The sequence below is a fragment of the Benincasa hispida genome, chromosome 5 (genome assembly GCF_009727055.1).
Source record: "Benincasa hispida cultivar B227 chromosome 5, ASM972705v1, whole genome shotgun sequence".
Lineage (NCBI taxonomy): Eukaryota > Viridiplantae > Streptophyta > Magnoliopsida > Cucurbitales > Cucurbitaceae > Benincasa > Benincasa hispida.
The window spans coordinates 46360188-46384150 of record NC_052353.1 but is presented as its reverse complement, the minus strand read 5'-3'; the positions used below and the strand labels follow the sequence as shown (position 1 = coordinate 46384150).

Genomic DNA, 23963 nt, shown 5'->3' with positions numbered 1-23963 from the left:
GATTAGATGCATCTACCACACAAATAAACAAAATAAATTAATCATTTTTTAAAAAAAATAAAATTACCATGTGGCAATATTTTACTTGTGAACTTAGGATACCGATGCATTAAAAGGACATCTGGGGCAAGAAGTTGGTTATAATAGTTTGTGTTTAAGTGGTAGATCATGTTAGTTTGAGTTATAATTGTTGCACTGATGGGCTTAGAAATGAAAACAAAGTAATTGATTTTGGCTTTTGCAAAATAATCAAGTCTGGCCCGAAGAGACAAATACCACTTACTGCTTTCTTCAAATGGAAATTGATACTATGTGCTAAAAGCACAATCCACGTGAAGAATAATCTTAACCATACACGCTGACGACCACAATTAATCTTTAGCATTCACAGAAATTGGAAGAATTTCGAAGACTAACAAAATTATTCATTTCTTACATAATCACACCGAGAGAGAAAAGAAGAACAATGGAGGTTCTGATGAAATGCTACAAGAATGTCGATAGAGCTGAAGATTTTGAGTAAGAAGATAAAGAAGATGAAGATGAGAAGCAAGAATACCGAAGATTTACGTGGTTCGGCCCAAAAGTAGCCTACATCCACGGAGAGAAGTTGATAATTAAGAGATGGGGAGCTACTATGTTTACAAAGATGAGCTTCTATCTATTTTTCTTCTGTTGTAATTTTTTCTCTTAAGTATACAAGTAAAAAATTACAAGTGTATTTATAAACAGTTCTGTGTATAACTGAATCAACAACCTTTGAAGTCGATTTCACTACTTTTGATAACAATCTCCACCTTGAAAGAAAACTTCAAGTAATTTCTTCAGCTTCTCTTTACTAACCTTTTTCTTCTTCAACCTTTGTCTCTCAGCTCAAACCCTATAATATCGAGGCATTTTTTAAGTTTGAGTTGAGTGACAGTCTTGGTTAACATATCGAAGCATTCTCTGAGGTATGTACTTTTAACACTTCAATCTGCTTATTTTCAATCTGCTTTTGTATGAAATGATATTTCACATCTATGTGCTTTGTTTTGTTGTGATATTTAGGATGTTTAGACAAATGTATAGTACTTTGGCTATCACAAAATATCTTTACTGTATCTTGTTTGATCCCAAAATCACGTAGGAGTCCCTTTAGCCATAATCCCTTTTTTACTACTTCTGAAAGGGCAATGAATTCAGCTTTAGTAGTGGAGAGAGCTACTACTGACTGTAATGTAGCCTTCCAACTTAGAACACACCTTCCATATAGGAAGATATAACCTAATAAGAATCGCCTCTTGTCTATGTCTCCAGCATAGTCAGAGTCAACATACCCTACTAATTCTGATTCTCTGTCTAATAATTGTTGATACAGTAGTCTGGCACTTGTAGTGCCTTTAAGATACCTCATTATCCATTTAGTTGCTTCCCAATGCCTCTTTCTCGGATTAGTCATGTACCTACTTACCAGACTTATAGCATAAGCAATATCCAACCTTGTAGATACCATTAAGTACATTAAACTTCCTATAACTTGGGAATAGGGAATAGTTGACATTACCTTCAAATGTTCAATGTCTGATTCTTTAGGTAAGTTTTCTGCTGAGAGTTTGAAATGATTAGTAATAGGAGTACAAACTGATTTAGCCTCTGTCATATGATATTTCTTGAGTAACTTTTGATAATATTGAGACTGATCAATGCTAAGTATGCATGATTTTCTGTTTCTAATTATATCAATGCCTAATATTCTCTTTGCATTACCTATGTCTTTCATTTCAAATTCTAATTTGAGTAGATCTTTAACTTTATTCAAGTTTTGCATAGTAGTTCCTGATAGCAACATATCATCCACATGGAGTAGCAGATAGATATGATGAGAGTAGGTGTGAATGTTTATATACACACAGCTATCATAAGAACTCTTGATAAAACCATTCTTCTGCACAAAGTCACTAAATCTTCTATTCCAACACCTAGGAGACTGTTTAAGGCCATAGATTGACCTTTTAAGTAAGCAGAAATAATCTTTTTTCCCTCTAACTTCATACCCTTTAGGTTGACTCATGTAAATGACTTCATCTAGGAAACCATGTAGGAAAGTTGTTTTGACATCAAGTTGCTCCAGCTTTAGATCATTCTGAGCCACAATAGACAGTAAGAGTTCGATAGAAGTTTGCTTGACCACAGGAGATAATATCTCATTGAAATCAACACCTGGTCTTTGAGTAAATCCATTAGCTACCAACCTAGCCTTATATCTAGGTCCTTGACCATTAGGGAATCATTCCTTGTACTTATACACCCATTTGGATGCAATTGGTTTGCACCATTTGGGCAAAAGTATTAACTGCCAAGTGTTATTTTTGACAAGTGAATCAACTTCTTCATTCATTGCTTCTATCCACAATTTAGCTTTAGGACAACTTAATGCTTCTTCAAAAGTTGAGGGTTATGCTTCATTATTTAGGTCTGAAGCATTTAGTGCTAAATTGATATAGTCATCATATCTTGAAGGTGGCACAATAGTTCTTCTTTGCCTATCTCTTGATAGGCTATACCTTCTTAGATGGTTCCTCTTGCTCTGGATCAGAAATAGCATCTTCTACACCTTCTTCATGATAAGGTAGTTGATCAAAATGTGATTATGAACTCGAAGGAACAGTGATAGGGTTAAGAACTTGCTCCACCTCAATTGTATCATTCTCCCTTTGAGGTGCTGTAACACTTGGAGTAGATCTTTACATGAGCATCTCAATCTCCCTGAAAATAACATCTCTACTAGTAATATACCTTTTTTCTATAGGATGCCACATTCTGAAACCCGTCACTCTTTTTGTGAAACCCAAGAACGTACATTTCACAGCTCGGGCAACCAACTTTCCCTTATTCTGATGAACATCCTGTGCAACCAAACACCCTTAGATTATTTAGGTTAGGAGGTTGTTTGGTCCACCTTTCTTTAGGAGTTAGAAAATCAAGAGAGGCATGAGGGCATCTATTAAGAGTATAGACAGTGTAAGATGTTGCCTCAGCCCAAAACTTCTCTGGAAGAATAACATCTGACAGGAGACTTTTCACTCTTTCCATGATTGTTCTATTCAATCTCTCTGCCACCCCATTTTGCTGAGGTGTATACCTAACAGTCTTATGTCCAATAATCCCCTGCTGTCTACAAAAAACATTAAATTCTTCTACACAAAACTCAAGCCCATTATCGATTCTAAGACATTTTATTTGGTTGTTAGACAATTTTTCAACCATAGTCTTCCATTCTTTGAATTTATCAAACACCAAGTCCTTAGATTTAAGGAAAAATATCCAACATTTTCTAGAATAATCATCTATAAAGGTTAAAAAAAAATACATGGCTCCACTCAAAGATTGGAAAGGTGAAGGACCCCATAGGTCCAAATGCACATAATCAATGATGGCCTTGGTTCTATGCTGAGCCTTTACAAAACCCTGCCTTGTAGCTTTGCCTATCATACAATGCTCACAGAAGGATAGGCTTTGATGAATTCCCTTAGGTAGAATTCCTTGATTGGCAAGAGCTTGTAGACCTTTGGCACTAAGATGAGAGAGTCTTTTGTGCCAAAGATCTCCTCCAGTAGGCTGTTTCGAAGTCACAACTAAGGCTAAATGTAGTTTCTGAACTCCTTGAACAACATAGACCCCATTTATCTTGATCCCTCTAAAAATAAACTTACTATTCTTTAAAACTTCACAGTAGCCTTTCTTTCCTCTATATTCAAAGTCGATTGAGTCAAGCATGCCTAGTGAAATCAAATTTCTCTTCAACTTATGCACATGTCTAACATTTCTTAGTAATTTGACTTATTCATCTTCAAGCTTGAGTGATACTGAACCAATACCAACCACTGAACATGAGTTATTATTATCCATGTATACTAAGCCTCCATCCAAATCTCCGTCTGTGCTGAACCAGTCCTTATGAAGTGTCATATGAAAAGAACACCTTAAGTCTAGAACCCAATCTAGGTTCTTATTTGATCCTTCATCTACCTTTAAATTTGATGTAGCTAGGGCATCTGAATAGAAATAGAAATCCTCACAGACTGAGGCTTCTCCTGACTGACTTTGCTGGTTTTTCTGTTGAGGTTGTGATTGTGATTGCTTATTCTTTTGTTCATTTTTCCATTTCAAGGTTCTACAATCCTTGATTAGATGTCCCAACTTCTTGCAATATTTACATTTAACCTTGGTTTTTCCGTACCTTCTTCTGTTAAGTTTTGCTTCCCCTTTGCCTTGTTGCTCTGTTTAGACTTCCCTTTAACAAATAAACCCTCGGCACTGGGTTTATCTTCTTTGCTGGTTAAGAGCTCCATTGCTTTGATTTTAAGCACTTAAATTATTATATTAGTTGTTAAAGAGTCTCTACCATATTTTAGGGCAGTATTGACATCCTTATAGGAATCTGGTAGTGAGTTAAGAAGCGCAAAAGCTTCATTATCAACTTCAATCTCTTCACCTTGAGTCTTAAATTCGGTTGTATTCCTTTTGAAATCATCCAGATTTTCTGTTAAGGATTTTGAAGAACTCATTTTGAAGGTGAAAAACCTTTCCCTTAGGAAAAGCTTGTTAGGCAGGTTCTTTGTCTCATACAACTCATTCAACTTAGTCCACATCTTGAATGCTATTTCTTGGTTGATTACTTGTCTTAATACACTGTCTGAAAGATTAAGAACAAGTGTGCCATGAGCAATTAACTCCATATTCTCCCTTTCTTCTTCTATTGCTGTGGTAGGTAGCTTGGTTGGATCTTCAAGGGCATTATGAGCCATTTGTTGCCCCAAGATTGCTTTGATCTTGGCTTTCCATAAGCCAAAGTCTCCTTTCCCATCAAAATTTTCAATATCATAGCTTGCTACTGTCATTTCTTTTCCTTTTAATTTCGAAAAGTTCCAAGATTCACTTTCTTTTATGATTCTTTGAATAATCTTGAAGTTTTCTTGCAGGCTCTGATACCACTTGTTGCACTGATGGGCTTAGAAATGAAAACAAAGTAATTGATTTGGGCTTTTGCAAAATAATCAAGTCTAGCTCGAAGGGACAAATACCATTTACTGCTTTCTTCAGCTAGAAATTGATATTATGTGCTAAAAGCACAATCCACTTGAAGAGGAATCTTAACCATACACGTTGACGACCACAATTAATCTTTAGCATTCACAGAAATTGGAAGAATTTTGAAGACTAACAAAATTATTCATTTCTTACATAATCACACCGAGAGAGAAAAGAAGAACAATGGAGGTTCTACTGAAATGCTGCAAGAATGTCGATGGAGCTGAAGATTTTGAGCAAGAAGATAAAAAAGATGAAGATGAGAAGCAAGAACACCGAAGATTTACGTGGTTCGGCCCAAAATTAGTATACATCCACAGAGAGAAGCTGATCATTAAGAGATGGGGAGCTACTATTGTTTACAGAGATGAGTTTCTATCTACTTTTCTTCTGTTGTAATTTTTTCTCTTAAGTATACAAGTAAAAAATTACAAGTGTATTTATAGACAGTTCTGTGTTTAACTGAATCAACAACCTTTGAAGTTGATTTCACTACTTTTGATAACAATAATAGTATGTATTTGAGGTGTAAACTATTTTAGTTTGAGAAGGAAATAGTAAATACTATAGTAAAGAATAAAAAAAATGATGAATGTAAAATAGTAAAAATTGTAGCTACCGTGGGTTGTGAAATAGTTATGATAGTTTTTGCCCCGACGCCTCCTAAGTTTTTTCTTTCTTCAAATATTTGGTACATGAATTCTTTAAAAAAAAAAAAAAACAGAAAAAACCCTTACAAAATGGATTCATAATAGTTAGACATGTTCTTTGTGATTGACAGTCATACATGATCATAGACCATACTGTTTTTTAAACCATATGCTTGAAATGAGTCCGTTTATTTTTTGGGATGTTATATTGAAGCTTTTGGCGTCAAAGATGCCAATCAGACCTCTCATCTAATCCGTTGTTGTTAAGGGTATTCAAATGATTTGATAATTCGAATAATTTAGACTATCCAATCCAAATTATAAGAATTGGGTTAGGTTAGTTTTGTTTTTTAGTTGGATTGTATTGAGTTCTTTCTATTTTTATCAGGTTGGTTGTATCTTGGGTTGAATTTTTTTTTCCAGGTTAACTCAATCCAACCCAAATTACATATACATTAATTAAAAAAAATGTATATTTCTTTTAGAGTGGATGAATTTGTGAATTTTTAATGTTTTTCTTTTAGGAATGTTTTCTTTGTTTAAAGTTTATAATAGATATCATGCATATTTGGTACTAAACATTTAAATTTGATGAGATTTTAGTTATCAGACATTTGTTGTAGATAAATTTAAATATTTTAAATCAATAAGGAAAGAAACAATAACCCAACAACCCAGCCTAAATTTCGAGGGTTGGATTAGAGATCACGGGTTTTTTTAGATTGTCAATCCGATCAATCGAATTTTTACATTGATAAAAAAAAAAAAAAAAAAAAAAAAAAAAAAAAAAAAAAAAACTCTACAATCTAATTCAATCCATGTACATCCCAAGTGGTTGTTCTAAAACTTCATGGTGAAGCCCAAGTTAATGTAATGTTCCAAATTCATAAATTTGTGTCAATATGATATAATCAGAGAATTTCTTTCCTTTTTCCAGAATAAGACGAATCAGTCCTATGACTTTTTCTTTTTTCATAACAAAGATGTCATGTGATGGTGTTAAAGTAAAACTAGTAACATGCTTTTGCTTATTTTAACTTTTATTAATTCAATGAAATGACATCCATATGCATCATGTATGCTTTTTTAAAAAAAATAAAAAAATAAAAAACTTTTTTTTTTTAATTTTTTTTAAAAAGAGATAAATTACAATGTAGTCCTAAACTTCAAATTTGGTATATAATTGATTCTTAAAGCAATAAGCCTAAATACTATTTTATAAGTAATATGGTTTTAGCGGTTCTAGAAACATCAATGATTAATTTTTACAAGTGTCTACTATATTTCTAAACTTTCAAAAATTTGTGTATAATAAGCTATTAAGTATACATGAAGAATGACATATATGCTTTAATATAAATTTTTGAAAAATTCAAATATTTTACAAATTAATTGAACTATTAGATATAAATTCAAATTTTTGTATTCATTAATCTACCATTTGTATCATTTGTGAATTTTAAAAATTAGAATATTCGAAAACTAAATTTATAATTTTGAAAGTTTGGGCACTAAATAAACACAAATTTTAAAGTTGAGGTACTTTATCCGTAATTTAACCTTCTTTAAACTCCTTTTTTTAATTAAAATATTATATTTGATCCGTGTACTTTGAAGTTTGTTTAATTTTAGTTTATATACTTTCAATAAATTTTAAATTTATTCCCTATTAGTAATCTATAATTGATTTTTGTAAATTTTTTATATCTATTAACATTTTCACTATAAATTTTAAAAATATATTCATGCATGAAAATTATTATTATTATTTAGTTAATTTTGATAAAAACTAATTTTGAAGAACAAAATTTAAGATTCATTAAAAGTACACATACTAAAATCAAGGAAAATTGTTAGAAATAACCATTTTTAAGTTTCACTTTTCAAAACTAGCACACTTTTTAAAAAGTCGTTAAACTAATTTTTCTCTGTCCTTCCTAGCCGAACTCAACTATCGAGATTTAGTTTTAAAAAATTAACTTTTTCCTCTAATCGATGGTTTTGTGAAATCTAGCACGATATTAAATCGAAATTCTACTAATTTTCTCAAATATTATTTAATATTTCCAAATCTTATTATTTAATCATGCTTGAGATTTCACCGAGAAAGCCCAAGGATGAACACTGAGATCCACATAATTTTTTCAAATATTATGGAGTCTCCAAATCTTATACCAACTCTTACCTCTTCATAATTTTTCTTATATTATCTTGCAAACCTTAGATTCAATTTATGTTTCCACGAATTTTCAAATTGATTTACCAATATCTAAATGAATTTATCAATTATCTTTTGAAAAGATTAGATAAGATTTGGAAAAATGATGTGGATCTCAATTCTCATCCTAGTCGAGATTTCACTCAGAAAGCCTAAAAGAATCTATAATTTAAAAAAAAAAGTTAATTTTTTAATTAAATGCCTCTGATCGATATTGACCGAAATAGACTGAAAAAATTAGTTTAAAAATTAAAAAGAAAAAAAAAATGTGAAACTCAAAAATGGTTATATCTAACTAATAACCCTAAAATTAGACCCTCGAAATTAAAGAGACTAAGAAAATAATTTAGTCTTGATTTCTTTTTCAATTTAAATAGGAATTTGTCAGTAGATTAATGGCATTTCTGCCATTGACTTCATTTGACTAACAATGCATCAAAGTTCCGACGATAAAAATTTTCTAATGAACCACGTGTAACTTTTCATTTCTGTTTGCCATTTTTTTAAATAATGTCTTTTCCTTTTCCATGTCGTGCAAGTTGCGTATTCACTGTGACATGGGCAACCTTTATTCAATGCTCTCATTTCTTTAACAATTGGTTCCTGAATTCCACGCTTATTATCCCATTCTCAATCTAGGAAGTGGGCACCCAGTTCCCCTTAGATTGAAACACAACTAAGCTAATTATCCTGTACCAAATTTTTGGTCTTTTTTATTCAATATCATTCATTCACAAGAAACCCTTTATAGTTGAGGGCATCTTTGTGAATTATAGAGCTTGAATGGTTAATTTTGCCGCTCTGCCGCTGCTTTTGCATACTTTGATATGGCTGTTTCAGCTCACTGGTCCGATCTGCTGCCAAAAACCTACTGTGGTAAACGTTGGTGCGGTTTTCACTTTCAATTCCGTCATCGGCAGAGCAGCAAAGCCGGCGATGAAAGCAGCAATTTCCGACATAAACGCTGACCCCAACATCTTGAATGGCACAAAGCTTAACTTCTTCATGGAAGACTCTAATTGTAGTGGCTTCTTGGGCTCCGTTGAAGGTATATCCGCTTCTTTCTTCTTCTTTTGCTTCACTTTTCCTATTCAAACTCCCTTCAATGATTCTATGTCCTGTTCATTAGTACTACCTACCTCTAAATAGTTTCTTTTGCGATTTGGGTTGATCTAGTCTAACCCAAGCACGATGTTAAAATATTGATATCGTTAAATTTACTGTAACTCTATCTATTTACGTAAGCTTTTTGGTTGATCGGTGACTCAACATATCATCTTTCACATTTTCTTGGAGTTTCTGTAATCAGTACTCTTCAGAGTGGAGTCAAGGATAAAAAGTGGTCAACCTTCCATTTAGAAGCTTTTCCACTCAACTGTCCTCCTTTCATTTTTTATTTTTATAAGATTATATATATACAAAAAGTTAAAAACATAAAATTCTGCTTTCTCTCCATCCTGCTATTGTTTATTCAAAGTTTAGAAGTTATTGTTTGAGTTCGTCCTTGTTTCTTGTTAGAAATGTGATCAAAATTTCACGTTAGCTGGATAAGGAGAACAACGTAGGTATATAAACAAGGAACAATTTCAAAAGCAAAGTCAAGTAGGATTCTACCTAAAGTGAAAAATATCTTATATGTTTGTTTGTTGTCTCTAACAAGTGATATCGGATCTATGCCATTGACTTCATCCATGATAAGAAATTAACAAATAAAGAAAGCGAGAAAATGTAAATAATAAAGATCGACACATAGACTTACGTAATTTACTAATAGTGTGTTAGCTATGTTCACAAATAGAGAGAGATAAATTTATTATTAGAAAGAAATGTCAGATAATACAATACAGATTGAAGAGGTACTTCTAGGATTAGAGGGTTTATATATAACGCACCCTTCTATATCCACTTGTAAATCACACATAACAATCCACAACTCAAGCTGATCTACATATTGAAAATTTAGATGAAGACATATTTACACATTGGGATGTAAAGCATTTTAGTTAAAATTCTGCCTAAATCTTCATTTCATGATTGTCTCTCCTTGGGTGGTAGCTTTGCAGGTACTTGAGAAAGAAATTGTAGCCATGATTGGCCCACAATCCTCAGTAGTGGCTCATGTGATTTCTCAAATTGTTAATGGTTTACAAATTCCTCAAGTATCCTATGCTGCCACTGATCCAACATTATCCACTCTGCAACTCCCTTTTTTCCTCCGAACAACTGTAAGTGACTCTTACCAAATGGCTGCCATGGCTGACTTGATTGATTATTATGGCTGGAAAGAAGTCATTGCTATATTTTTGGATGATGATTATGGTAGAAATGGGATATCTTTTCTGGGTGATGAACTTCAGAAAAAAATGTGTCGTATTTCTCATGAATACCCTTTGCCTTCTCTGGCTAATCTTACTAAGATCACACAAATACTTAACAATTCTAAATTACTTGGTCCTCGTGTTTATGTAGTTCATGTAGGCCCTGATCCCCAATTGAGAATCTTCACCATTGCCCATAAACTTGGTATGCTTACAAGTAATTACATTTGGTTCGCAACCGATTGGCTTTCTACAACTCTTGATTCTTCTTCACCAATAACCAATGGTGCTTCGCTTGATATACTTAACGGAGTCGTGGGGCTGCGCCCTCATACTCCAGAGTCTAAAAGAAAGAGAGATTTGTGGGATCGGTTGAGAAAAACGCAGCCAAAAGGTTTAACAAATTCTGTGTTGAATGTTTATGGACTGTATGCTTATGATTCAGTATGGATTGTTGCAAAGGCAGTGGATAAGTTTATCAAAGAAAATGGGAATATTATCACATTTTCATCCACAGGGAAAGTTTTTGGCTCTAATGAAAGTGGAATTCAACTGGGTAAGCTTAAAGTGTTTGATGGAGGAAGTGATTTACTTAGAATTCTTATGCAAACAGATTACAATGGTTTAAGTGGGAGAATTCAGTTTGGTGAAGACAGAAATGTTGTTAATGGTAGCTACGATGTGATTAATATTGATCAAAGGAAAATTCGTTTGGTGGGTTATTGGTCTAATAACTCAAGATTTAAGCTTGAGAATGTTGTTTGGCCTGGTGGGAAGTCAGAAATACCAAGGGGTTGGGTGATTGCAGATGCTGGAAAACCTCTGAGAATTGCATTCCCAAAAAGAGCAAGCTTTGTTGATTTTGTTACTCAATTGAACAACACTAATATTGTTCGAGGATATGTTATTGATATATTCAAAGAAGCACTCAAGTTTGTTCCATATGAAGTTCCTTACAAACTTGTGCCTTTTGGGGATGGTCGAGTCAATCCCAGTTATGATGAACTTGTTCAATCGGTTGCAAATAATGTGAGTAGAACAATGTTGTTCATTTCAACTTATTGTATTTCTTTGTTAATTTTCAGGTAAATGGTAAAAACCACTCTTAAATGATGGTGGTAGTTACAATTACACCATCTAACTTTCGATTGTAAAAATTGGGCCTTTAAACTTCTAATTTAACTCTCAAACTTACAATAGTTGTAGAAATTAGACCCTCCAAATGATAAAATTTGAACCCTCAAACTTGTACAATTGTTACAATTCCTACACTTATCTAAGTTCAAAGGTCCAATTTCAATATTGTATAAGTATGAGAGCTCAATTTTGACAATTGAAAATTTAAAGGTCTAATTGTAACTACCACCATATTTTCGAGATAACTTTTGCAATTTGTCCTTAATTTTCTACGTGAGCAATACTTATCTGGACCCATTTTTTACAACTCAGTCCAGAATGCCAAAATATTAATTTAAAAAAAAAAAAAAAGAAAGAAAAGAGAAAAAGTTGTCGCATGGCAAGCTGTGGTTGGGTTACTAAGCTTAGCTCAACCCAGCTAGTTATAAAATATAAAGTATTTTTCATTCTATACTTTATGGCTACGAGAACATACATAGAACTTTCTCATTTGTTTAAAAAATGCTTATATTCATTCAGAAGTTTTCAGTATTTCTCTTTAACCTTTCATAAAGGTTTCAAGACTACCCTTGGAGTAAAAGTCTCAAACAAAAAATTGGATTCTAAAAAGGGCATGGTGTTGACCTAGAATGAAAATAAATATTCTAGATCTTTGCCACACCATTTTAGGGGACAATCATCTAACGTTTGAATGGATTTATACAGCAAGGATAGATTTGAAACATTCATGAAGACGATAAAGACGATATTGCAGGGTCTTTGTTTAAACAAAGTGATATATTTGATTAGTCTAACCTAGATTTATAATTCTGGAAAATGTTGGGTGGTGTGGTAGGTGTTTGATGCAGCAGTTGGGGACATTGCTATCGTCACGAACCGAACAAAGATAGTCGATTTTTCTCAACCATATACCACAACAGGGCTGATCATGGTTGCACCAGTTAAAGATTCAAAATCAAGTGCTTGGGTGTTTCTTAAACCATTTACAGTGGAGATGTGGTGTGCAACAGCAGGTTCATTTGTGGTAATTGGGATTGTTATTTGGATGTTGGAGCACAGAATCAACGACCATTTTCGAGGCCCTCCCAAAAGGCAGATTATCACAATGTGTTTGTAAGTAAGCCTTTTTATCATCATAATCCTGATTCCTTCCTTCCACTATTTCGCAACATTTACAACGTAATAAACCTTGTGTTTCTTTCTGTGTTGCAGGTTCAGCTTTTCAACTCTATTCAAGGCTAATCGTAAGTCCTTTACTTTACAGAGCTCCTTATATTTCTCTTTTCCTTTTTGTCAAAGAGTCATTCATGTGTTTCAAATCAAGTGCTTGAAACTCCCACCAAATTGTATTGAACATAAAATTCTCTTAACAGCATGTTATCAGCTGCATCATATCCAGCTTTTTTAATATACAAACTTTCTATCTACATCTGTTATACCCTAGAATAGTATGTGCACATTTGAGAGATTTTTAAAGCTACTCAGAAACACACATTCCATCACCCAAAATCAATTCAATATGGAATTTTACACGTTTAATCATATTTTTCATAGTACTAAAATTGATTTGAAAAGGATTAAGAGTCTTTTTCGAGTGATTTTGAAAATAAAAAAAAAAATGATTTTGACAATTTCAAAATCATTTCCAAACATGTCATAACACATTAATAAAGTAACGAGTACAAATTTTCTGGTTACATTATAAAACAACACTTCCAAACTTTCCCCATTGATTAAAAAATACTCTCTCATACATAAGTTGTAATATTATTCTTCATCTTCCATAAATGTTTCAAAACTATTAGGGTATATATCCTTCAGAATTTTAGACAACAATTGAGATATAGAATGGTGTATCGGTAGCCTAAAACAAAAGTCTTGATCGTCTCATCATTCTAGATCATTGTCATATTGTTCTGAGTCTCAATTTCCATATGAAATTTTAAAGGATTTTTATTTCAATGGTGGCCTTGAAACGTTTGTGGAATTTTTGAAACAAGTAGCAAAGTTAAGTATCTAATCAAAACGGACTTCAAAATGCCTCTATATTAGTTTGATTTTTCATATTCCAAAAACTTCATGGTGTTTTTTCAAATCTTTGGTCAAAGAAAGTGAAGAATGGAGTATATTATCCTTTTTTCTTTCTTCTTTGTTCAAGCATGGCAGCTGAAATTCCATTAAAATTGAACTGTTGTACCTTTTGATTGAACATAAACAGAAGAAGCAACAATTAGCCCACTTTCTCGACTGGTGATGTTGGTGTGGCTGTTCTTGTTATTGGTAATAACCTCAAGCTACACAGCAAGTTTGACATCAATCCTTACGCTTCAGCAACTTTGGTCTCCAATACGAGGAATTGATGACTTGGTTGCAAGTAACTTGCCAATTGGGTATCAGGTAGGATCCTTTGCTTATGACTATCTTACACAATCCCTTTTCATACCAAGTTCCAGATTGAAAAAGCTGGACTCCCCTGAAGACTACGAGAAAGCACTGCGCCTTGGCCCAAGAGGAGGTGGTGTGGCAGCCATCATTGATGAACTTCCATATTTGGAGTTGTTTCTGTCTAAGACTAAAGAATTTGGAATGATTGGTCAACCTTTTACAAGGAGCGGATGGGGATTTGTGAGTACATTTCTATCTTCTTCGAAAAAAAATACCATTTTGATCATTGAATTTTGCATACAGTTTTCATTTGGTGTGTAGGTCTCAAGATGTCAATATTTTACTTTTGAGTTGAGTTTAATATTCATCTGCTATCTAAATTTCAAAACATTACATTTTTACCTTTGAGTTTGGAGTTAGTTTCAATTTGATTTTAGGTTTCAAGATTTGTGTTAATATTAAAATTAGTTTTAAAACAATCCACTAGATGATTAATTTGAACTAGTGAATTTGAAATCTAGAGACTAAATGAAAACAATACTCAAAACGTAGAGAAAAATGTATTTTTTTCCCCTGATCTTTTATATACATAAATGCCTTTGTTTACTTATTCATAAATGTCACACCTTTCAATAACTGAATATGAATATAAACGACGGCTCATATGCAAGGTGCCATATTGTTTGAAATGTGATCTCCCATCTAACCTACTTATCCTTGTTATGAGTCCAGGCTTTTCAAAGAGGATCTCGACTTGCAGTTGATATGTCAACTGCAATTTTGAGACTCTCGGAGAGTGGAAAGCTCCAAGAAATACACAACTCGTGGTTCTGTAAGCTAGGTTGTCCGGGAAATCGGGGAGGAAAGTCAGAGCTAGACCAACTTCACTTGATCAGTTTCTGGGGTTTGTATTTGCTTTGTGGAATCATTTCCCTTGCTGCACTCTTCCTGTTTCTTTTAAAACTAATATGCCAGTATATCCGCTATAAACGGCACCATCGGCGTCGTCATTCAGAGGAAGTTACACCATTCCCTGTTCCATCCAACACTAGCTGTACTCAGACCATACAAAACTTTATAGGCTTTATTGACGAGAGGGAAGAAGCCATCAAGAGCTTCTTCCGAACATCACATGGTGCTCAAAATGGGAACCAACTCCCCATTCGTTCCCAAAAGGCCAAGGAGAAGGCTGATTCCGAGATAGAGGTAGGGACCTCGGGTATGAATCGGGGATAGACTTTTGCCTGCCATTTGGTTCTTCATAATTTCTTAGGTGGATTTCTTGGTGAAGCATGTACATTAAATCCCATAATATCGAACTAAAATTGTAGCATAGTAAATATCTTACCTTGTATCTAAATTGGTCAAAGCATCTCAGAAATTTAGATTCTATTAGATAACTATTTTTGAGCCATTACAATTTATAACCCTCCTTTTTATTCTCTTTCTAAGAACTACATATCTTTCTATATGTATACATACAAGAAGGGGGGGAGGAGAGAGATTTTTCCATCATTTAAAAAAAAAATCATCACAAAACTTTAGACACATAAAATGATATTTTGAAAATTATGACATCATTTGATAACCAAATTAATCTTTTATATCCTGTTTGATAGTGGATTCCATATTTAAAAAAAAAAAAAAAAAAAAATACTGGACTTTTTTTCTCTCAAACTTCTTTTACTATGACCTTCACCTCTAAAAAAAAACCAATTGAATTCTTAGCCAAATTTCAAAAACAACATTTTAAGAACTATGTTTTCTAATTTTGGCTTGGATTTTCAAATCAGGTAGAAGATAGATAAGAAAATAAAGAAACTCATGAATGAAAGTTGTATTGATATGCCTAATTTTCAAAATCATGCATGATTGGTAATATTTTTTGGTTTTAAACATTTTTAATAATTGTGTTTTCTTTTAGAAAGTTTAGGGGAAAAAACACAAAAGTGATGGAGATGGCTAGAAGATAAAGCCGGGAGGGAAGATGAAGTAAGAAATGGAGAGAGAGGGCGAGAGAGATTCAGGGTGAAGTAAGCTGGGGGAGAAATGTCAAAAAGTAAATGTCGATTAAAAAATATATATATATATATATATTAATTTTGATCTTTAAAATCAACTTACAATTTCAAGGTTTTTCAAACTTAACTTCACTCATCCTACTATCTATAAAGCTTTAGAAAAACCTTAATTAACTCATCCTACCATCTATAAAGCATTTCTCCCAACTTTTCTTTATCCATCACAAACTTATTGTCTATATAATTTGCTCTCCGTTTCTCTATCCCATATCACTCTCAAATATTTTTGTCCAATAAAGTTTGAAATCCATACTCATAAAATATGATTTTATTAGAAGATCTTCAAAAATAGAAAATATGAAAAACTATTTACACAAATAGCAAAATGTAATCTTATTTGATAAAGATAAATAGAAGTCTATTAGTATCTATCAATAATAAAAACCGAATTTCTATCAGTATGTGATAAACACTTATAGGAGTCTATTAGTGTCTATCAATATTTTTTTTTATTTCTATTTCTATAAAAATTTGACGTTCTATTTGTAAAAATTTTCCATTTTATTATTATTACAAAAGGCTAAATCACAATATATGATAATTATTGTACATTTGATGGTAAAAACATTATTAAACAAACTTTGGTTTCCTTAAAAAAAACAATATTAAATATGTTTTGCTTTATCCATCTTTAAAAAAAGAAAAAGAAAAGAATCTATCATCATTAGTTTTGTAAGAAAAAAAAAACTAAAACTAAGGTCCTTCGATTAACCATTTGAATTTTAAGAATCACTTATAAACACTACTTCTACCTAATAATTTCTTTGTTTGTATCAACTTTTTAGAAGTGCTTTAAAAACCAAGCCAATTTTTTAAAATCAAATGAAGTAGTTTTAGAAGTTTTTTTTTCCTTTTTTTTTTTTTGGAATTTGACTGTTAATTCAATTGTTTAATTGGGAAAGATAGGACTATTGTAAAAAAAATGGTAAAGAAACCAGCATAATTTTTAAAAACCAGATGGTTATTAAACATTGATTATCAAATGAGATATAAAAGAAAAAAAACGAAATTAAAAAAAGGGCTTTAATTTAAAGTTCTTAGGTCAAAAGCATATATGACTCGCAATTCGAGCATCACATCAAACATTTGCAAGCATGTTATTCAGAATTCAGAAAGTGGGTCTTTTCTTTATCTCTCTTTTTTTGGGAGGAGTTTCTTATTAATGTTACTGACTATTTACCATGCAAGCTGTAAAAGGCATCCGACATGAGAAGAAAATATACTGCAGCAACCACTAACCAATTCTATTCAATAAGGTCAAAAAGCATACAAGCTATTTCATTGTACTAATTATTACTGCTATCCTATCGACAATTTAACTGACCTATCAACCAAGTGCTCATTGAGAACTCGCAAGAGACAGTATCAAAGCGGAAATTTTAACACTTATGGATAGTATGCGTTCTAACATGGATTTTGAATTCTTACTCGAGTTTCACCTCTCTCTTTGGAGGATCCAAGTCCAAGTATGTAAATGGCTCCGTTGGTTCCTCCCTGCAAAACCAAAAAATCCCATGGTCCATAACTTACAAAAATACCATTTTGTTAATATTATTATCAGTGCCAAGGGATTTTTCTCCAACTTCCTTTGTTTATCAGGGTTAAAACAAAGGATCACTAGAAAATAGTCCTAACGATGGGAAAAGAAAACTATCATTTCTCGATAATATACAAGTGTCTTATCAGTCTATCACCATCATGCTTAAAGTGTTGTTTCTGTTTTCAATTTTATTAAACAAAATGGTTTCAGAAACTATTCTACAAATGTGATGAGTTCAAGACGGTTTTTAGACTTTTAAAGCTAACGTCAGAAAAGAGATGTTTGAATCAACAGCAATCCAGCAGCTGAAATATTTGATTCAGCTAAAACGACTAAGCGACTATAAGGAACCATCATTCTGCCAATTCCATTAGCGATATCTCTTGTAAAGTAAAGCTAACTCCACATACTGATGAATTAATGAATCTATCTTGCGCCTAAACAAAATAGAACTACAATAATTACAATCATACCCAGGTTTAGAACGCATGCATTGCCAGAACAGCTTGAATGGTCCTGGAACAGTCTTAAACGGGTTCCCTTCAAAACAAGCCTACACAAAAACAAAACCATATTCAGTTGTCACTCATGAAATTCAACCACCTTCACGCACTCTTCACCACCCAAAAAGAGTAATATTCTTTCTTGAAGAGGATACATTTTATTGGGATATAATCTATGGTTTGGGTCATTCTTGTACATACGCGATAATTTCACTGCACTTATTTACATCATATGTGCCTAGTTTGGCAGCCATTGGCCAAGCATCACATATGTGCAGTAGTGGGTACCAAAGGAAGATATGATTTGCCTTCAGAAATGCAAGCGGAAATAAACTATTCTTATTTCCATAATCTATTTAACAGGAGGAACCTTATTTTTCAAATTATCACCTTCGATGGATCTAATCTAGCCTTGTGATGAAGAGTGGAATTATCTATGAGGTTATCTCATTTGTGGGAGGCTACTCTCCTGTAAACAGGGTTCAGATTCATACCTGTTCGTTTAGCCCAGGGTTAGCTTAGCCATTATAGCGGCAGTCGAGCTCTCGCTTTGACAGACATTGATTAATATTACCTTCCTTTGAAGAGTAAGCTAGTGCTGCAGTTTCTTCTCTGGGTTCAAGCCTGTTGGTTTTTCAACTGAAGTCTGTAAAATGGGTGGAAGTGGAACATCTTCAAGCCTGAATTTGCGGAGTTCTTCCAAATGTTTGTTGTTGAGTGAGGGAATTGTTGATGTACACTTAACTCTATGAAACTTTTCCAATGAATTGTCGACAGAAGAGTAAATGGCATCCATATTACTATTGGCAACCTAATAAACCAACTTAACCATTTGAGTCGATGAATGTTGTTAAAGTTTTAAAAGAGAGATTGAAAGAAATCGCCACTTCCGTCAAGTAAATTACGCAATCAGCTTTTATAGGTGGGAAACAAATTGTCGACCACTATTCTTATAACTAACGAGGCTGTTGGCAAGAAAAGGTGACAAGAGAAAGGACTAGTAGTTTCCAATAATAAGCTGATTTCTATTTCGATTGAACCATTTTTGATAAATTTCTTAGGCTGAAATGTTCTGGCCCAAGGTGGAGACACGTTTCTTTCTAGTGCTAATTTCTACTTACTAATTTAATGGCAGATCTAAAGGTAAGATCAGCAAGATGATTTATTATATCCTTTAGAAGATAGATGGATAAAGGGGTCCAGCACAGGTTTATTGAAGGCTTCTTGGTCGAGAAAATGAAGTTATATTATTCCATCAACAATTTCTGATGCCATCCTCTTAAAATAATGCTAAAAGTGGAGAATCTTCTAAACCTACAGTCAAGCCTTTGGAACTCCCATCTGGTTTTCCAATCAGTCTTCCAATCAGAGTGGTCGTTGGGATCAACTCGTCTCCTAATGGAGCTGAAGATTGTGAATCTTTGGGGACGCAAAAGTGGTGTCTCACCTTTACAATATTTGTTCTCTCCTTAAGAGGTAAACTTATGAGCATCAAATTTTTAAAGCCTTTAACTGAAAAGGTGATGAGTTGTCAGAGGTAATGGAAGAAACAAATACCTTTTCTAGAGGTATTAAGTAGACTCTGGTCTTGCCAAAACATCCCAACCAGTTGGACTCCTAGGCCCTTATTTTCCCACTATTCCTCAAGAATGACTACAAACAGTGCGTTATGGAAACAACAAAAATTACCAACAGGAAAGAAAGGAAATTGAGGAAATACAACAATTAACGAACTTGCAATACAATTTTCCTCTTGAGAGTCTTTTTTTCTTTCTTTCTTTTGTTTCCTTCCAGCCCCTCTAATAAATAATTTAAGACAGACTTATTTACAGCCTATTCAAAACTAAAACGTATGAAATAATAATTTGCTTGGCAATATGATAGCCTATTGTAGCGACAATGATTAAATGCTAACGAAATTCCAGAGAACATTACAGTATTGGAGACCTTTCCTACCTAATATCTTTGTATGTATTGATGTTGGAGGAGAAAGCGCATTGATGAGGTGAACACGATTTCTATTTTCTCCGTTTCATCCAGAATATTGTTAATTGCAGGAAAATCTAATAGCAATAGTTCACTGAAAGCTTTACTTTGAAGAGTAAAATTCACTGAATGCTCAAATGATAAAGGAACCTCCAACAGAAAACTATTTCCAGTCAGTGCACAAGCTCCGATCTCCTTGGCCATTCAATTCGGTCAGAATTTCAACTAATTAACCTCACTGCTACTTAAAATACTGCAATTACCTTTCTAGTGATTTTTCTGTTAACTTAAACGAGATGTTAATAAGATCCGTAATAACTAGCGCCTAGCGGCCATAATTTGTAAGATTAAAATCAGAAAAATTCCATCCAGCTCGCTTCCAACTTCTCAAATTCACTCCTAAAGTTCTCAGCGATATGATGCACAACCAAAATCCACAGAAAAAGCACATAATAATCCAATTCCTTCAGGAAACTGAACACTGAAGAGAATGCTTAATGTCGACTCAAGAGATCATTGAAATAAATCTCATCCTACCTAGCGACGACAAACTCCGGAATCATTTCGACATCAATTTTTCAAATCAGTTCATTAGAAACAAATTGAAGTCAGAATAAACAGGAAGAAGAGTAGATGCAATAAGGTGGAGAAGGACGCGAACGATGCTGATAAACAGAGAAAAATTGAAGAAGTGAAAAGTTTACTTGGATGACATCCTCAGCTCTGTCATTGCATCTGTGAGGTTTAGGTTGGCGATCCTCTCCCTCCGGCATCCCCCATGGACTTTCTCTCCTTCTCACAGGACTTGCCTCGCTCATCTTCTCTCCCGAATTCGGCTAAATTATGAACAATGCAAACAGGCGGAGGTAAGGGAAATATAGCTTTTGCCTTGCGGGCATTGGCAATGGCAATGCTGTTTCATAAGCGTCAAGGTCAAGTTCCATTTCGTTGCGGACCTAAGCAAACGACGTCGTTTGGTCTTTTTAAATTGATTTGAAATTACGTCTCTCTATAACATTTGCTCATATCATTCTTTTTTGGGGAAATTTGGACCAATGATCTAAAATTTGGGTCCATAATGTCAGATGATCCATTTTTTTTTAAAGAAAATGGCAAAGGACCCTCCACTGAGGTCGTCACCATATCAAATTACAAAAATGTCTTCCTTTTTGTCTCTCATCTACAAAATATCATTTTCTTCAAACGTAATAGTATTCCCAGAAGGTGTTGCTCGATATTCTTGTGTGGAAGTGTCGCTCAATCTCGTTTTGTAAAATCATCGTCCATCTGTTGTAGCATTTGAAGCTCTTGGATAAGTAAATTTAATCTTCGTCGTGCATGTTGTGTCTGTTTAGGTTTCATTGGGTTGGAATCGATCAACATGTTTTGTGGGTTTTGGGGTTTAATAATCGATCATGTCTGTTTTTATTTTGGGTTTCAATGTGTTCTGTATGGGTTGAGGGTAAAGATGATATAGTTAAGGCCAAATAAGATGAGAGCGAGATTTGCGAGAGTGAGATGGGCGAGAGCATAATAGGCGAGAGCGAGATTGACGAGAGAATAATAGGCGAGAGCAAGACAAACTAGAGTGAGTATAGATAGACTTTAACAGTATGTATTGTTACTGATTCTTTTTAAGAACCTGTTAATTGATAGATTGAGTGTTCATTTCATGCAGGAGTAATTTAAGATGTCAAAAGCTTTGAAATACGTGAAGTTGATCAATTTCTCGAGCAAGTAACAAGTCTGGCCCGCATTGCGAATGCCAACAAGATTGTGAAAGAGAAGCTTACCTAAGGATAGTTAGAGATATTCAAGAGAACAATTTTTTGGTAATTTTTAGACATTGACCTCATATTCAACAACCCACTTATCCACCATATGTTGTTGAGTGAAAGACAGCGAATCTGAGGATGATATAAATATCCACCAGTCCACTTACACCCCAGTGAGGATATGTTTTGTGATGTACTAGTGGACCACATATATCCTGAGCCTAAGGAGGAACGTCCTGAGCCTGAGATTTCAGGCGTAGGGAGGGAGCCAATGTTGATCCTTCTGTATATTCATACTTGCAGAGTATTGTTATAGGATATACTAGCATGCAACGGAAGTAAACAAAATCAATAAGCACTCTAATTACTTTTAATTTAAGTCCTAAAGCATGCTTTTACAGAAAGTCACAAGTGGGTTTCAAGTTCAACATACCTTTGATGAATTCTCTCTAATCCAAGCTGCTCTTCACATCAATTCAGCTCCAAATTGTTAGTGAACCCCCAAGAGATCTTTTCTACTATTCTCAGTCTTGAATTTGAGTGGTGAAACTCGAATTTAAGTGAATTTATGAAGTTAGAAATGTGGGTTTTTGTGAGGAAGAGGATGAACTTAAAAAAACTATCTTCTTCAGCTTCAAAACTTTCTCTTTCTTCACAATTTAGGAGGTTTTAGTTACCATCGGCATGCAAGCACTTATGAAGCATCTGAATGTCAGCTTCCATTGCTAATTTAAGTGGGATTTGTATGTTCATATGGGAGGAACACCTCCTCCTTGGAGAAAATGTGGAAAAACCCCACTTTCTCCATTTTTCCAAATTTTCAATTTTCAATTTCAATTAATTCCAAATTAATTAAAACCTAATTTAATCAATTCATAATTTAATTAAATCAAAATTCAAATTTTCAAATTGAATTAAAATTGGAATTAATTTTGAATTTATAATTAATTAAACATATTTAATTAATTAATTAATTAATATCAAATATTAAATTAATCACACATCTAATTTTCAACATGAATCTTATTCATGTAATTAATATTTAAATCATTATTTAAATATTATAAACTCTCCAATTTCGTTTAATTTCAACAAATTAAATGTTTAATTATATCAAATATATAATTTATACATACTCTAATTCGAATTTGAACTTATTCAAATTCAAACCCTAATTTCAACTTGAACATTTTCAAATTGAAATTCAATTTGAACAATTCAAATTGATATCATTCCAAATTCACTCAATTTAGTAATGCAAGGTGTTCATATTTTACGAGCTAGTAGATGGACCTTATAAACCTATAGATCATGAGCTCTAACGATATAAAATTAATTGGTTAATACTCTTTAAACCAAATTAATCAGTATTCGTTAACTATCACGTCAGACCACTATAGCTTGATATATTTGTGTCCACATGATTTAACCATAACCAGTAAGTTGACCCTTCACAAGTTGTTCGTAATAACGGTTGAGTCAATATGCTGTTTTACCCTTGATATTATGTCTTGTTCCTTAAGTTCCCGTTGATCCTCTAATGAACAATTGGTTTATGATCCAATCACTAAACCAGATCCCTCTCGGGCCAATGAGAGGGTATGGCCCCTTGTTCAAGACTTGGATTTAGTACTTAAGAGAACAACCTTTCTCCTATCTCTAAATCGAGTAGGCATGAATTCTGTTTTGTATCCTATGTTTTCAGCTATTTACCCAGTCTTACCCCTGAAATGAGAGGCTTATTGAGTCGGTGTTGTTGAGCCAACCATCACCTATGCAAATCTAAGGATAATCTCAAATAAACAGAAGTACATAGTTAGCTCAGGATTAAGATCGAGTTACATAGGTCATCTAAGCGAAATAGTCAGTCTTAAACAGTAAACAACGTTATAAAGTAAGAGTGAATTATTTCTTGGTTCGATCTTGTGCAAACTCATTGCATAGAACGCCCTCACTCCTCATGTCAATACATAAATAAATCAGGATCACTTCGTTTGTAGCACATTTACAACAACTTGTAACCGTTACAAAGTAGGCTGCATCCAATAGTATTATCAGAATCAGGCACCCAACCTTATTCGCATACTATAGACCATTTTGACTATTTACTCGAACTTGATCCATTTTTATGTCTCTACATAAAGTTCAAGTATTCATGTAATAGCCATGGATCTTAGTTTATTGGATTTAGACTGTATGAATGCAATTTGAAGATTTAATAACAACTTTATTGAAGAAATATTGAATAACATCTTTATTGATAATATAATGTGTTTAATTTTACAAATTACGAGTTT

At 33.3% G+C, this 23963-nt stretch overlaps 2 protein-coding genes across 3 annotated transcripts; one reads left to right on the top strand and one right to left on the bottom strand.

The window, feature by feature from the left end:
* Window positions 1-8487: 8487 nt before the first annotated feature.
* Window positions 8488-15203, top strand: LOC120077063 (glutamate receptor 3.7-like). Of its 2 annotated transcripts, none has more exons than XM_039030914.1 (6): window positions 8488-8989; window positions 9997-11288; window positions 12232-12509; window positions 12609-12640; window positions 13615-14021; window positions 14514-15203. In XM_039030914.1, exons 1-6 carry the CDS (start codon window positions 8725-8727, stop codon window positions 15015-15017), a joined length of 2778 nt encoding a protein of 925 aa, XP_038886842.1. In that variant the 5' UTR covers window positions 8488-8724; the 3' UTR covers window positions 15018-15203. The 2 variants fall into 2 exon arrangements, with proteins under 2 accessions (XP_038886842.1, XP_038886843.1); XM_039030915.1 differs by having other exon boundaries at window positions 8784-8989; window positions 10005-11288.
* Window positions 15204-16966: 1763 nt separating this feature from the next.
* LOC120077064 lies at window positions 16967-20805 on the bottom strand. Its single transcript, XM_039030916.1, has 3 exons — window positions 20596-20805; window positions 17876-17955; window positions 16967-17356 (listed from the first exon to the last, which is right to left on the bottom strand). The coding sequence occupies exons 1-3, from the start codon at window positions 20707-20709 to the stop codon at window positions 17287-17289; spliced, it is 264 nt and encodes an 87-aa protein (XP_038886844.1). The 5' UTR covers window positions 20710-20805; the 3' UTR covers window positions 16967-17286.
* Window positions 20806-23963: the final 3158 nt, after the last annotated feature.

Coding starts and splice junctions, on each gene's coding strand:
- LOC120077063 (XM_039030914.1), top strand. CDS start 8,725: ATGGTTAATTTTGCCGCTCTGCCGCTGCTTTTGCATACTTTGATATGG. Junction 8,990..9,996: donor CTTCTTGGGCTCCGTTGAAG/GTATATCCGCTT, acceptor CTTGGGTGGTAG/CTTTGCAGGTACTTGAGAAA. Junction 11,289..12,231: donor TTCAATCGGTTGCAAATAAT/GTGAGTAGAACA, acceptor GTGGTGTGGTAG/GTGTTTGATGCAGCAGTTGG.
- LOC120077064 (XM_039030916.1), bottom strand. CDS start 20,709: ATGAGCGAGGCAAGTCCTGTGAGAAGGAGAGAAAGTCCATGGGGGATG. Junction 17,956..20,595: donor GAGCTGAGGATGTCATCCAA/GTAAACTTTTCA, acceptor GTTTTTGTGTAG/GCTTGTTTTGAAGGGAACCC. Junction 17,357..17,875: donor TGCATGCGTTCTAAACCTGG/GTATGATTGTAA, acceptor TTGGTTTTGCAG/GGAGGAACCAACGGAGCCAT.